Here is a 14,217-nt window from a genome sequence, read left to right on the forward strand (position 1 = left end):
CCCCTACAAACTAGGATCTTGGACATGGTGCAGGGTAACCATCCTCTGTTTTTCTAAAAATATGTGCCGAGTTCCTATATAAAAATTGCATCAATGGGTAGACAAAAGAGAAAAAGAAACCTATGACATAGTGAACAAAAAGGTTCTCATGGTGCAGAAGGTTACAGCTTCACAATCCATGAGTTCATGAAGAAATCATCCAAAATGTAATTTTAGTTTTTGCAATTTAAAAAAAATCCTGCATCAGTAATATCAAAAGTTAATATAGGGTAAAGATTTACTTGAAAACTCTTCAAGTTTTTTAATCTACCTCTTTTATTTTATTTTTTGCCAGTTTCTAATGTTTGCTTCTGCCATCAGACATTTGTCAAAAAGTTTTAGTTCAAGCTAAGGTATACATTTACTTCTTTACTGTTATTGATTAAAACTATATTATCCTAATAAAAAATTATTATTTTCAAAACTGCAACTAAAACCAAACACACATATATTTCTGTGAGGTGAAAGTTCAGTGTGATTCTGTACTTAATGTCATCCAACACGTTTTAAAATACAACATGTCATTAGGTTTTAACTTGTAACCATTTGTGAAGATATGAACCACCTGCCTTTCAGACATGATTCTCATTTCTAATATTTCATGATTTTTTTAATGCTTTTTCACATGGTTGTCATAGATAAATTATAAAGTTAAGTTAGGGACTTTTCAACAGCCTTTCGTGATAATCATCCTTGAATAAATGAACGTAAAAAAATCATCCTTGAAAGCATGCACATAAAAAAAATGCTGAGCAGTGTTTTATTTTCCTGGTCTTATGAAAAATATGCATTTTTTGTGCATGCATGACTAAATGGTTGCATAGTGTTAACTCTTAAGAATTATAAATTTAGTACTATTTGTTTTGCATTTTTGTTTTGTGTTAGTTCAAATAGTTTTACAAGTACATATTTCATTCATTGACTTTGATTAATAACAAAACAACGACATACCTGTAAATGAAATAAATAATGAAATAATTTATTACTGATTGCATCAGGAATATTAATTCTCTTGTTACATCACTGCCTACCAATATAAGGCACTGGTCCCATGGTCTATATGATGATTCACTGGAAACTCCTTCAATCATAGGTAATTTTTCTGGATATTTTATGAAGGTCATTGTTTATCAAGAGTATGAGCTGAGGAAATGTCACTGTGTCAGCAAACCTTTGCTGATTAAGAAAGCTTCTTGTTCTGGGTCACGCCCAAGAAAATTTCTCAACATGTCACTTGCATCCTGCAAAATAAAATTTACTGAGTATCAGAACTTATTTTATATATTCAATATAACTACTGACCTTTTCCAATAGTTTTGATCAGGGACTATAACTCTTGTCATATTAATATTTTTTTAATTATTTCATATTAACTATAGATTCTTACTAATTATCTAATAGGAAATGTGTAAACATGTCCCGTGTGTGTATTCAAAGGCTCAACAACTTCATTGCAAAAGGAAACATCTTTCAAAAAATAAGGATTAACATTGAGGTAAATCTGTGGTTTTCTTGACCATGATTACATCATTTATATTTTTGAGCCTGCCAAACTCTTAGGAAATACTTTTAAAAATATCATATGACAATCAAACTGGGAGAAAATTGATTGTAAAATGTTGAGTAACCTTCTTGTAACTTTTGCAATTTGTAAAAAAAAAAAAAATACTTCAAGTAACTGTCATTACTGCCTTATGAATCATTGAATTTCTAAGGTATCATCTCTTATAATTTATATCCCCATCACATGCCTTTCACAGCAAATAAGAATATTAATATTTGAACAACTCTAACGCATGTATTAACCAACATCCACTATCCTAGTAGGCTCACATTTAACATTTAGTAATCAATTAATAGACTGAATAGATTATCTTGTTCATTCAACAAATAATAACTGTTTAAATCTATGATTTAAAAGAAAAAAGATAATCTTATCCTCTAGCTAGTTATTATATCAACTGAAATGCCTGGTATTACAGAGCTAACATAGGGAATATTATGATTAGATTCAAATAAATTTAAACAGAAGGTAAAAGTTACCATACTGTAACAACATGATCATAGGTAAAATAACATGAAGACCTAAATTTGCTGTCAAGATTTTTTGTGCTCCTTTTACAAAACATAATATTTTTATGGACACTTTTAGCTGTCAAATTTTAATTAAAGTTGTATTTTCTATTCATTTAATATGACGATAATTTCATTCTGTATTACCACTAACTTCTAAATGACACCTGCCTCATATCTGAACTGAATAATTGCCAAGATAATTGAGAAGTAATTGAATTTTAAACAAAATTACTGGACAAAAAAATCTGTGTGATTGTGAAAAAAATATTTATTCCTAAAAACCTACCAGTAGTGAACCTTGACTTGCAATAAAGTATGCTAAACTCATATCTTGACAATATAGTGTACATTTTACTTACAATAGAGCCACCTGGTTGTAAGATACACTTCCTGTAATCACCACCAACTTTAGGACTCATGATACCTTCTTTCTTAAACCGTGAATAAAACATGTCCATACAAAATACTTCACTCCACTGAAATATAGTAAACATCAATATAACTAAAAATACACAAAGCAAGCTCACAAAGGAATACCCCCACTTCAATTTGAGTATAATGTTAAATATAAAATATGAAAATCCCTTGAGCAGTTGAGGTGGAGTTGCACTTACAATAAATGTGAACGAATGATTAAACAGACAGACAGACATAGTTCACTCTTTATTTTACTACACTAACCCATTGGTTAGACTTTGTTTGAATAACAGAAGAAAATGTGACTGACTTGATATACAATAAACAGTCTTTCTTCACAGTACTATGTACTACAACCTTAGATAAAAATAATTCCAGGAGCAAGAGTGCTTCATATGGAGCTACATTTAACTTGATCAGAAAAACACAATCCCATTAAGTAAAATTTGAAATGTTTACTGCTTATACAAGTGAACCTTGATTCAGAATGTTTTCTTCTTTCTTAAAAAAAAATTTAAGTACATAACTTGTGAATAATTTTTATTACATGTGAATAAATTTATAATTACAGTCATTAAGCATGTTTATTTAAAAGAGCTTCTTTAAGAATGTTATGCAATTACAGTATTGTAAATCAATAGTACTTAGCATCTACTTGAAAGAAATTCTCCATAAAAACACAGTTGATAAAGTAATGAGAAAGACACTCCAATGAGTACTTGACAGAAATATTCTTTTAGAAGTCAAATCATTATTACAAATCACAATATGCAACAGTTTTGACAGAATTAAACGTAGAATTAATGCAGCTTGTCAAGAATTTACAAAAAGATATCCTTCAAAAGCTGTACTTGAGGGTAACGTTGCTACATGTAGTTCAGTATGTCACTGCTTAATACAAGGGTACAAGAACAATTTAAAAATTAGGTGAATAAAAGAAAATGTTATTTTGTAATGAAATACATAAATAATTCAACTGATGTATTGGAAATCCATAGTTTCCCCCCAAAAAAGTTTCTGTGTATGCCAGTACTCATGTACTCTCTATCAAAGCTTTTTGAAGTATCAGTAGTTATGTATCAATTAATGCTTGAAAACATTTGCGCTTTCCAAATATAGATTATTATCTTGTCTTATTTATTACAAAATCCTACAAATAGTTACAGAAATTGAAAAAAAAAAAAACAAAGGGAGGTAATCCAAGAAATCAGCATAACAAATTAATATGAAGGATGTGATGATCAAGATGTTCCTTAAGATTTTTTAAAACAGGAATAATTATGGTACAATTCTGTTCTTCTATACATTGCATGGGAGATACAAAATGCTTTGCAGGCCATAACTTGTTATGACTGCAGAGGTCAAACCCTGAACAGTTGAAGCAAATATGAATTTACACAGCTTTGAATTTTGATTACAATAAGACATTTGACACAGGATAAAAATTTAACAAGAACTGAAATGATCACTTTTTGGTCTTTTTTCCTAAATGGTTCTAGTCAAAACCTGCAAAATTAATCCCAAACTTTGTGTGGGCATATGGCACCTTGTGGTAGAATTTTAAAGGGATCCATTCCTTTTCACTCAAGTTTTCATAAAAAATTAGAAAAACAAAAAAACTGTTGCTCGAACATTTGTGGCCCCTTATACTTACTTGGCTCAAGTCACAACACCAAAAATCAATCCCAGTCTTCCTTCTGTAATATGGCATCTCTTAGTAAAATTTATATGAGATCCATTCACTTATAATCATGTTATTATACAGACAAAAGAAAAATACTTGTTTCAGGCCCCTTTTCTGTCCCAAATTCCTAGACAGGTTCAAGTACATGTATCAACCCAAAAAATCAATCCCAGTCTTCCTTCCTGTTTTCATTTTGTTGCTTGTTCAGCAAATGACTCTATCCAGCATTGAACTATGTTTAGCATATAAGTTAATCCCTTTGTGCAAAAGTATGAATATTTGCGTGACAATAATTTGCAACAGCAGTTTACTCAAGCTGTCCCCGCCAATGTTCTTTCATCCATATAATAAGTCACCATAATTTGATACTTGGTAACCTTATTGAATATTAACATGATTTTGGCCATAATGATTAAAAAATATTCAATGCCTTACCCTATAATCATTAAAACATTTTTAAAAAACTACACTGTGAACTTTTCTGAAAATGTGCTTATTGATTTGCATGTGAATAGTCCATATAATATCAGTTTTGTACGAAAATTGAATAATGGATTTTTGCAAAATAGATGTTTTTATATAAGCAAATAGCTGAAAATTACCTCCCTTTTGTTATTTTGGTAAATTAAAGCCTAGTATTTTTTCTACAAAATAGACAATAAAATTTCATGTTAAATCTGATATATAAATCCTTTTAAAGTGAATTTGACTTAATATTCAGTTATTTATTTCAATATTTATTTTCAAAATGACCCTAAAATACCAGATATGGTTCAGTTTGGCCAATGATTCAGATTACTAAAAATAGCAATATTTTAGTCCTTATTGTTTAAAATCCTCACGGTGAATTTTCTTAAAAATTTTGACATAGGATACACCACAGTTAATGTAATATCATGTAATTATTTAAAGAAAATTGATTTATGGCAAAATTTTTGGGATAGCCCAGGTCTACTACCTAAAGCTACAATTCACAATCATTTACACATGTTAATTGACAAAATTGGTTGACATGAATCTAGGTCAGGCATATAAAAAAATGTTTTTGATTTCAATTCTACCATATTTCTGGAAATTTTATTTAAAGGAAGTAAATATAAATTTATCTTGTGGTTTTATTATATTTTTCAAAAACAATACATAACAAAAATTGTGAAAATAGAGAATACTAGTTTTCACTCAGCAGACATGATTTTAAAAGGCAACAAAAAAAGGAAATTAACAAAATATGAAGTAAAGGTATGATAAAAAAAAAAAAAAAAAAACAGAAACAAAACTGTAAATAACGGATCTGAAAACGTGAAATTATGTTTTAAAGCAGAAGTAAATCTTGTCTGATTAAGATCTAATGAAAAAATGTCTTCATTTCAATGTCAAAAGTCTTGAAAGTTCCAATTTGTATATCAAAGTCAAATTAATGTACAAAAGAAATTATATCAAGATTTCTTTTCAAAATAAACCATTCTTACCATATACCCATAGTACTGAGAATCATAACCTCCAGCTAAATGTCCGAACGATGCTGGCATGTTGGTTCCAGGAGTGGCAGGAAATCCTAAGATATCCTCAGACAACTTGGAAAATATTGCAGCTGTGTCTGCCTTAAAGAATAATCATGTTTAATTACTAATGATTTAATTACAAGCATAACATTCAAGGAGCAATGTACATAATACAAGACTGATTTTTCATGATATCCCCATCAGCCAATTTAAGTCTAGTATATTTTCTATATAAAGTGAAAAAGAGGTAATTCAGAACAATAAAAACATGAAGATGGGTTGATAGGTATACCCCTACTTGTATAGGAAGTTGATATCAGACAGCAGCCAAAACAGATACAACATATGCCCCATCTATATAAAGCCACATACCAACTTATAATTAAGCCGTCAATCTGGAGTCATGATAATCGAGACAAGTTCTGCTGTATGGATGTACAGACAGTGATTCAAATACATGAATATAATTCACTCGTTGAGTGGGCAATGAGTGGGGGTATAAAAGTCGAGACAAGTTCTGATGGATGGATGTACAGACAGTGATTCCATTACATGAATATAATTCACTTGTTGAGGGGGCGACAAGTGGGGGTATATAAGTCGAGACAAGTTCTGATGATGGATGTACAGACAGTGATTCTAATACATGGATATAATTTACTTGTTGAGTGAGGGTATAAAAGGTAGTGAAGACAATGAAGCAGTGAAAGTGACATTTAAAAAAAAAATTCCAATAGTCCAAGTGAGAATGAATATATACAAAACTATAAACTAAGTTACCTCAGGCACTCTGTGAATGGTTTGATCAAATGTGCCCAAAAGGATTTGTCTGAGGTTGAACACTCCAGCATTAGCTTTCCTACTGGCCAGGAGCTTCTCAAGAAGTCCCTCCGGTATAGGAGAACCATCTTTGTAATGTCCAGACATACGGCTCAGAGGTTCTTTCTCCCAACACCAGTTCTCTAACATCTGGGATGGAGCCTCAACAAAGTCTCTTTCTACATGTGTACCGCTGTAAACAAAAAGTAAAAATTCTTAATATAAACAACTCAAAATACCATTATCTTTGCAAAAAAAAAAGGTATGAACAACACAGTCAACAAACATTGAGACTCACCATGGTTACAAGTCTTATTTACATTGTCCGAATGGAATGAACAACTACAACACTACATTTTAAGTTAGAAATCATAACCCCCCCCCACAAAAAAAAAACTAAGAGAATTGTGACCATATTTTTATACGCAACATTCATCTTCTTTTTTATGTCTATGCTCTTTTAAGCAGGAAGTGACCAACAGCAGATCTACCAGTTAATGAAGAATACTTGAGAGTCATTACATCAAAAGGTATCTTTCCACCTAATAAAAGCTTATAAAACAACAAAATTAATGGTCAACATGTCCAAGTCCTGTCAAACTGGAAATTTGGGTCCAAGGATATTGAAAATAAGAAAATGCCTATGACTTACCATTTTGAACCTCTATAACAACACAGTATGGCAGGTTATTTTGACAGGTATAAAGTTTGGCTATTTTTTGGCAAAAATGTTGGCTTTTCCAAGTACTTAACCCAAGAGTAATTTATTTTGTTGCTTTTAAACAGAACACTAAAAATAAAAATGAGCACCCTGGGAAAGTTACCTGCTACATGGTATGAAACATTGTGCTCCATAAAAGCTTAGAAAAAAGCATTAGATGAAAAGATAGAATATGTAATGCAGTATAGACTTCCTGAGTCCTCTTACATGTGTTTATAATACTATACAGCATCATTCAAATCTGTCCATTTAATCAATTTAAGAAGTAAATTTGAATTATTTGGCCTCATGTACATTAAATATAATGCATTAACTTCCTTTTTGATTTAAAGATTAGTTATAAACCATGGAAAAATCATTGACTATTAAAAGTGCAAATATTAACTAGAATTCATATTAGAACATGTATGATCCTTAGTTCTAAATTTTCAACTAATCGTAAGACAATTTGAAAAAAAATTAACTCAAGTAGACATACCAGACAGAAAATATCTATAAAATTCATAAGGTGCAAAATGGCACACGTTTCTTCCATCTGCAAATTCTGCAACAAATCATCAGAGATCAAATGGAAGTGAATTACTTGTAAGATCTATTTATGTGATGGTTGTAGCCAACAAATTCATTCCAAAACCAAACCTTTCAAAGAGCACAACATGATTAACTTACAGAAATGTGGAAATTATGAATTAGAGTATGAGCAGAGAAAAGAAGAAATTCAAAATCTACCATGTCAAGTGCATTGTAAAGAGACTTGTGTTGTTTACACCAATTTGTTCAAGTTGTTAAGCGGAAGACCATTGTGGACACAAATTTCTCAAACTTTTAGAAGTATACTCAAATAATATAAAAGAACCTGATGATCTCAAAAAAAAAAAATTAAACCATCCATTCAGTTTTGTTTATATGGAAGAGGAACATTTATAGGGACTTCTTATGACAGGTAAAACCAACTTTCAGGATATCAAGCAGAAATTTCTTACACTAATAAAGGAAGTTACTTGTATTTTTAACACATGTGGTGATGTCCTGAGAAAATTTGGACTGACAAACAACAAAACTTAAGTGATGCCATTGAAAAAACAAAGATATGTAAAAATAACACCACGGAAAAGGAGAGAAAAGTAGACCAAGCTCTTCAATCAAGCAATGTTTCTGACATATTTAATATTGTCAGGTCTTTGGATAAATCAATACCAAAAAAATGCTCCACACAAGGCATACATTTCTTCCAGTAACTTCAACATATTTATGTATTGATTATTTTTTTTGGTACTTTGCTTAATGTTCAAAACTAACACTGGTTAAGAGTTATCTAACAAATATGAGATTGTAACAAACTTTGTTCATTTTACAAGTGATAAGTTTGGTTATATTTGTGATATGGAGTTATAACTTTTAAAAAAGGTTAAATTATGGAAAAATTAATGTAACAGAAGTTGAAGACATCAAGAGTATAAGTGTTTAATATTGCCAAAATGTCAAATGGAGACCTCCTGATGTCACTTGGACACCATAAACTGAAGTAATATAGCAATGACAAAATAACAAGACTCTTCAAAACTTTTCCCACATTCTATACTTTGGGAATTCATGTGAATGAAAGTGAAAGTAAAGAGACTGAAATATTTGCTTGGTTGTAAGATTCTTATGTTAATAACTTTGAAAATAACTGTAACAGCCAAATTGTTGTTAAAGATACAATAGGAGAAGTCAAGTTAACATGCGACAAAGTCAAACTGAAATATGACATACAGAAGCCGGTAAGGGTAAGAAGCTTATACAAGTTGATATTTTTTGTTGACATTTTAAATGCAGAGTTTGAAGGACAGGTCACGATAATAAATAGTCCAAGGAAAAGAATAGGTAAACCAAGGCCTACCAGACAAAATACAATTTAAACAAAAAAAAAACACTGAAATCTTGCCAAGCCAATATATTGTTGTGTCAGATCCACTTACTGAATATAAAGGGAGAACACGTTGAAATGATTAAATTGGAAATTTATAAATCAGATATCCATACAGCTTAAGAACTGATTCTTAAAACCAAAGTTTATGCTATTAAACTTAAATAAGTAACCAAATATTGGTCCCTTCCTGAGAAAACTCCTTCTAACTGTCACTTTCAAATTCAAAATATATTTAAAAAATGAATTACACTAGATAGTTTTAAACCATACAAATATTTCACATATCTTTAAAAGCATGAAAGTCTGCCTTGTTAAGTAGATTGAAAAAAAATAATGAAATAAAAAACAAACAGTAAGTTCTTTCCATAAAAAACGTGTATAATCCTGCAATTATGAAAACTAAATATTCTTAAGACAGAGACAATTGTATATCATTATACATCCACCACAAAAAGACCACAACAAACTGTAAGGGAGATAACTCAAGTTCAGTTCTTCTCAATGACAATATTGTTTTCTTTTACCAAGTATTTCGAAAATACAAAAATGTATGTCAAACTGAGAGAGGTGTTCAACATATATAAATATGCAACATTTAAATTAGATATAGTGATGTTAATTTAAGAATAAATAGCAGTTAACCTAACCAATCAACTCCATGTAGTAAAATTGGCAGGCATATTTCATTCTACTGACATATTTTTATTTATTCTAATAAAGAACCTCCACACATTGTTTGAACACTTCAATAACAAAATATGCCTGCCAGGCATACAAAGGGTTCATTCCTCTATAATCATAAGCAGGACCTTATTTTTTGTATATTCAGGGGCAGAAACAAGACAATTTGTCCAACTAGTCAAGTGTGCAAGTTTTACCAACACTAAGCCGGCTAAGAGAGAAGCATACATTTAAAAAGAAAAAAAAAACATCCAAAATTAGGTGGCCCAGCTGTGTTTGACTTTGATTTCCCCCATCATGAAATTTTCTTACAAGACAGATATTGTTATGCTTTATTATATAAAAATGCTTCATGCTATAAGTATGTTTAGTTGTTTTATGGAACTTAATATCAAGTTTAATATAGAGTAAGTACTTTCCATAAATGAACAAAGCATTTCTTTTTTCACTAATATATGTATAGTTTCAACATTAGTAACAAATAATTGAAGATGTATGTGCTGTAGTCAACGGGAATCATTGAATATATATTTCATCGAAATTAATATCATTGTTAAATTATATATATAAGTAATTATTTAAAACGTATGACATTTGAACTGCAAATGCATTTACTTATTACATTTCAACCTATTAAATAATACAGCATTTAAAAATTGTTTGTCTTCCAAATTGAGCATGGGATGAAAGCAAAAGGGACAACACTGATTGTGATATGCCATTCTAATTAACTAAAATCATAGGTTCTTTTGAGTTCATTTTTTGGAAGTTCATGACATCGTATTACAATTTAAAAAATAATTGGAGACTATTATTGTTATTTTGCATTCTCTCCATAAAATATCACACCTACAAACATACACTAATTTAAGCAGTGCTTGCTATACATTTAACTTTTTGTATACAGACTTACCTAAATAATGGAAAATCAGCTTGAGCACAGATTTGATGCATAACATGACCAAACTCATGAAAATAAGTTTCAACCTGAAAAAAAAATGTTATGGTAGAAGAAATTTCTGCAAAAGAACACCTGAATATCAGATAATAGTACCATTCATCAAAACCTAAGATCTGAGCATTTTTAAAATTGCAAGCATAAGACAGACATAAAAATTATTTAAATGTATAAGCTGATATGTTTTATACACAAGCGATCGTAGATAATGTCATGCTTTCAACGTTTGAACTTGTTTCTTGTTTACAATTTACATTGTATATATATCAGAAGAAAATAGGAAAGAGGAACAACTCATGTCAAATCTATATACCAAACAATTTACATAACCATTTTATCTTAAGTATAAGATAAGTTAAGAAAACGTAACAAATATTTTAATGTTTAATGTAGTATTTTTATCAAGTCCTCTATGACAGAAAGATGGGATTCAACTAAAAATTGGGGATAAATTACAACTCATCATGTCAAGCTACAAACAACATGTAAGATAGAAAATGTTCTAATGTTCAGCAGAAAAAAACTGTGACGACTTTTCTATATGCAAAGTCACAAATCCCTTTCCAAAAACGTTTCCCTTCAAATGAGTCAACCCTTTTTTTAATTTTTAAAACTCTGTTTTAAGGGCACCAAGAATTCTTAAGACCCCTTCAAGAGTCTGCAATACATAATGACCATTCTTCCAGATTAGTTCTTCACCTCATCATGAGTAAGTAAGGCTGGTTTATCTCCAGTAGGCTTGGTAAAGTTAGCCTCCATAGCTGCTACAGATATCTGTCTGCTCCCATCAGGTCCAATACAACCAGGCTAATAATAGAAATTGAAATATTGATACGGTGTATGAGGATGAAAGTCTGTGTTAGAACCCCAAAAATATAAAGAGTTCATTTTTTTCAAAATAAACATGAATTATCAGATCACAACAAATCATTACTAATCTCAAATTACAAAATTTCATGACCTGAAGCCTTTAAACCCACTTGTACTCCAATAATTGTATATTAGCATGGATATAACACACCTTTTAAATGAAAACATGTGAAGAAACAGATATATCAGGATTAAACTAGTACATGTATATATATTTTTAGAACTTTTCCCCTACATTGTAAAGTGAATGTCATCCTGTTTAGTTTGGTTACATTTTATGAAGACAATCCCTAATTCTCAAATAAAAAATTCATGTCTTCTTTTTTTATTTAGAAAAATAGTGCTCTCAGCTGAAAGTGCACACTTAATTTTTGCAATTTTGAGAAAAATTCTGCATCAGTACTGTTAAAAATTGCAAGTTTTCACTATGTAATTTTGTCTGAATTGAAATTTTTCACAAAAATGAAAACATTGAAAAAAAATTTCTGAATTTACAGTAGTTACTTTGCATCAAAGGGACAGCTAATAATAGGAAAAGATAATAATATAAACAAAATTTGATTTCAATGTCTGTGCTATCCAAATATGTTCTTTCAATCTTTATCAGGATAACAATGTAAGATGTCACACATGTACAATCCTTGGTAAATAAACTTTTTCTCATAGTTTAATATTTGCTTTCAGACAGCAATATAGACAACATAAGTAAATGTTATGTTCTATTTAAGTGTAAGTGTTTGTAAGAATCAGGCAAAATTGGTAAAATCAGAAACATGCATGTCAAAATCCACCAACCAGACTATATGATTTCACTCAAGGATGCTTTCTTTATTTGAAAAGACCATTATCTGATCTCTGCATCACTGGATTTGCTCAGATATTTTCAATGTAATGTTAGAAAAATCAGGTTTTTGACAGTTATCTGCCCTTGAAATGTTCATGTTCAGTACATTTCAATGAAATTATACCTCAATTTACCAACATGATATGGAAAATCTTGTCTTTATTTCCTTGATTCTGATGGTGCAAATAGCCAAATTAAACTTTCAAAATGGTGTTTTTATACCATGTTTCACCAACTGCCTGATTCTTAAAGGGATTGACACTTACTAATTTAATTCAATTAATATATGTAACACCTACCTGTAGACCAAAACAAGCAGCATGTCCATACTTTCCTTCTCTAGGAAACAGATCTAAGTAGAAATATCCTAACAACACACCAGATGCCTTATCTGTTACACTGTACTAAAATTAACACAAATCATTCGATAAAAAATGTCTAAAATTATGTCTCATTAATGATTTCTCCAAAAGCATTGTTATCAATTACAGTACCATTTTGGAAATTTTAGAACTTAGAATGCATATCTACAGATAGTAATGTAAGTGTCTTCTAAGTTTTATAATCAAACGTCCGCCTCCTAATAGAATAGTGTAGGACAAAAAAAAACAATTTTAAAAACATAACTACATTTTTTTTTATTCATTGCCCACATTATTTAGATTTAATACTGTGGAATTAATATGGGAATAAAATTCATTGAGATGATAACAATGAATATCTCACCATGGTAACATCTGGATGGTAAACCTCTGCATCTTTAATTTGTTTAAACTCTAAACTCAGTAACTCCTGAAACATAATAAATAACTCTAAAATGACAACAATTAACAACCAATATGGGTGAAAAATATAATGAAATAGTTTTATAAAAACACAGGTCATCTTCTTTTTAAATTTAGAACAACCTAGGTTAAACATGAAACAATAGTAAAGCTCCTGGTCCAACACATTGGAATTCAAGTTAGAACTAACACAAAGTCATATGGATACTTGAATTTATGAGTTTACATATATAGCAAACCAATGAAAGTAATCATAGTGTTACCACAGTTGATATAAGGATGACTGTTTCTCCAATTATTCTCACATGAAAACAGTCTACTCAACTGACAATCCCATTGAAAAAAAAACAGCCTATGTAAATTGTCGTTGCCATCACTTGGCGTCCGTTGTTGTCATCATCTGTCGTCATCGTCCATTGTCATTAACAATTTTTCAAAACTCTTCTCCTCCAACACTACTTGACCAATTTGAACCAAACTTGGTTTGAATGTTCCTGGGGTATCCTGCATACAACTTATGTGGGGATTTTTTATCTGTCGAAAAACATGGCCACCGTTACTAAAAATAGAACATAGGGGTCAGACAGTAGTTTTTCACATATATCTCAAAAATCGTTAGGTTTAGCTAAATTCTGACATCAACTTAAAGAGTTCAGCATGATGAGATCTATCTGTGGTCAAATTTTCATTTAATCAGTTAAGCCAGTTATTGCCCTTTTTCAACATTTTTTGCTATTTTTTTATGTTATTTCTTTCAAAAATCTTCTCTGTCACTACATGACCAATTTGCATCGAACTTGGTATGAATGTTCCTTGGGGTATTCTGCATAGAAATGTAATGGGAATTTTTGATCTGTCGAAAAACATGGCCACTGTTACTAAAAATAAAACAGGGTCAGACAGTAGTTT

The 14,217-nt window shown here is 30.4% G+C and overlaps 1 protein-coding gene across 3 annotated transcripts in view; it reads right to left on the reverse strand.

Annotated features, from left to right (window-relative positions):
- Positions 1 to 987: 987 nt before the first annotated feature.
- Positions 988 to 14,217, reverse strand: part of LOC148629262 (thimet oligopeptidase-like) — a 28,159-nt gene continuing 14,929 nt past the window's right edge. For all 3 annotated transcript variants that reach the window (XM_088547259.1, XM_088547244.1, XM_088547252.1), the window contains exons 11-18: positions 13,250 to 13,315; positions 12,823 to 12,927; positions 11,509 to 11,616; positions 10,765 to 10,838; positions 6,499 to 6,730; positions 5,686 to 5,817; positions 2,475 to 2,591; positions 988 to 1,280 (exon numbers count right to left, since the gene is read on the reverse strand). In XM_088547259.1, coding sequence (XP_088403385.1) covers positions 1,194 to 1,280; positions 2,475 to 2,591; positions 5,686 to 5,817; positions 6,499 to 6,730; positions 10,765 to 10,838; positions 11,509 to 11,616; positions 12,823 to 12,927; positions 13,250 to 13,315 — 921 coding nt within the window. In that variant the 3' untranslated portion in view covers positions 988 to 1,193. The remainder of the gene's footprint in view (positions 1,281 to 2,474; positions 2,592 to 5,685; positions 5,818 to 6,498; positions 6,731 to 10,764; positions 10,839 to 11,508; positions 11,617 to 12,822; positions 12,928 to 13,249; positions 13,316 to 14,217) is intronic.

The sequence above is a fragment of the Perna viridis genome, chromosome 1, assembly GCF_037379345.1.
Source record: "Perna viridis isolate PV_CMFRI_1.1 ecotype Kerala chromosome 1, ASM3737934v1, whole genome shotgun sequence".
NCBI lineage: Eukaryota > Metazoa > Mollusca > Bivalvia > Mytilida > Mytilidae > Perna > Perna viridis.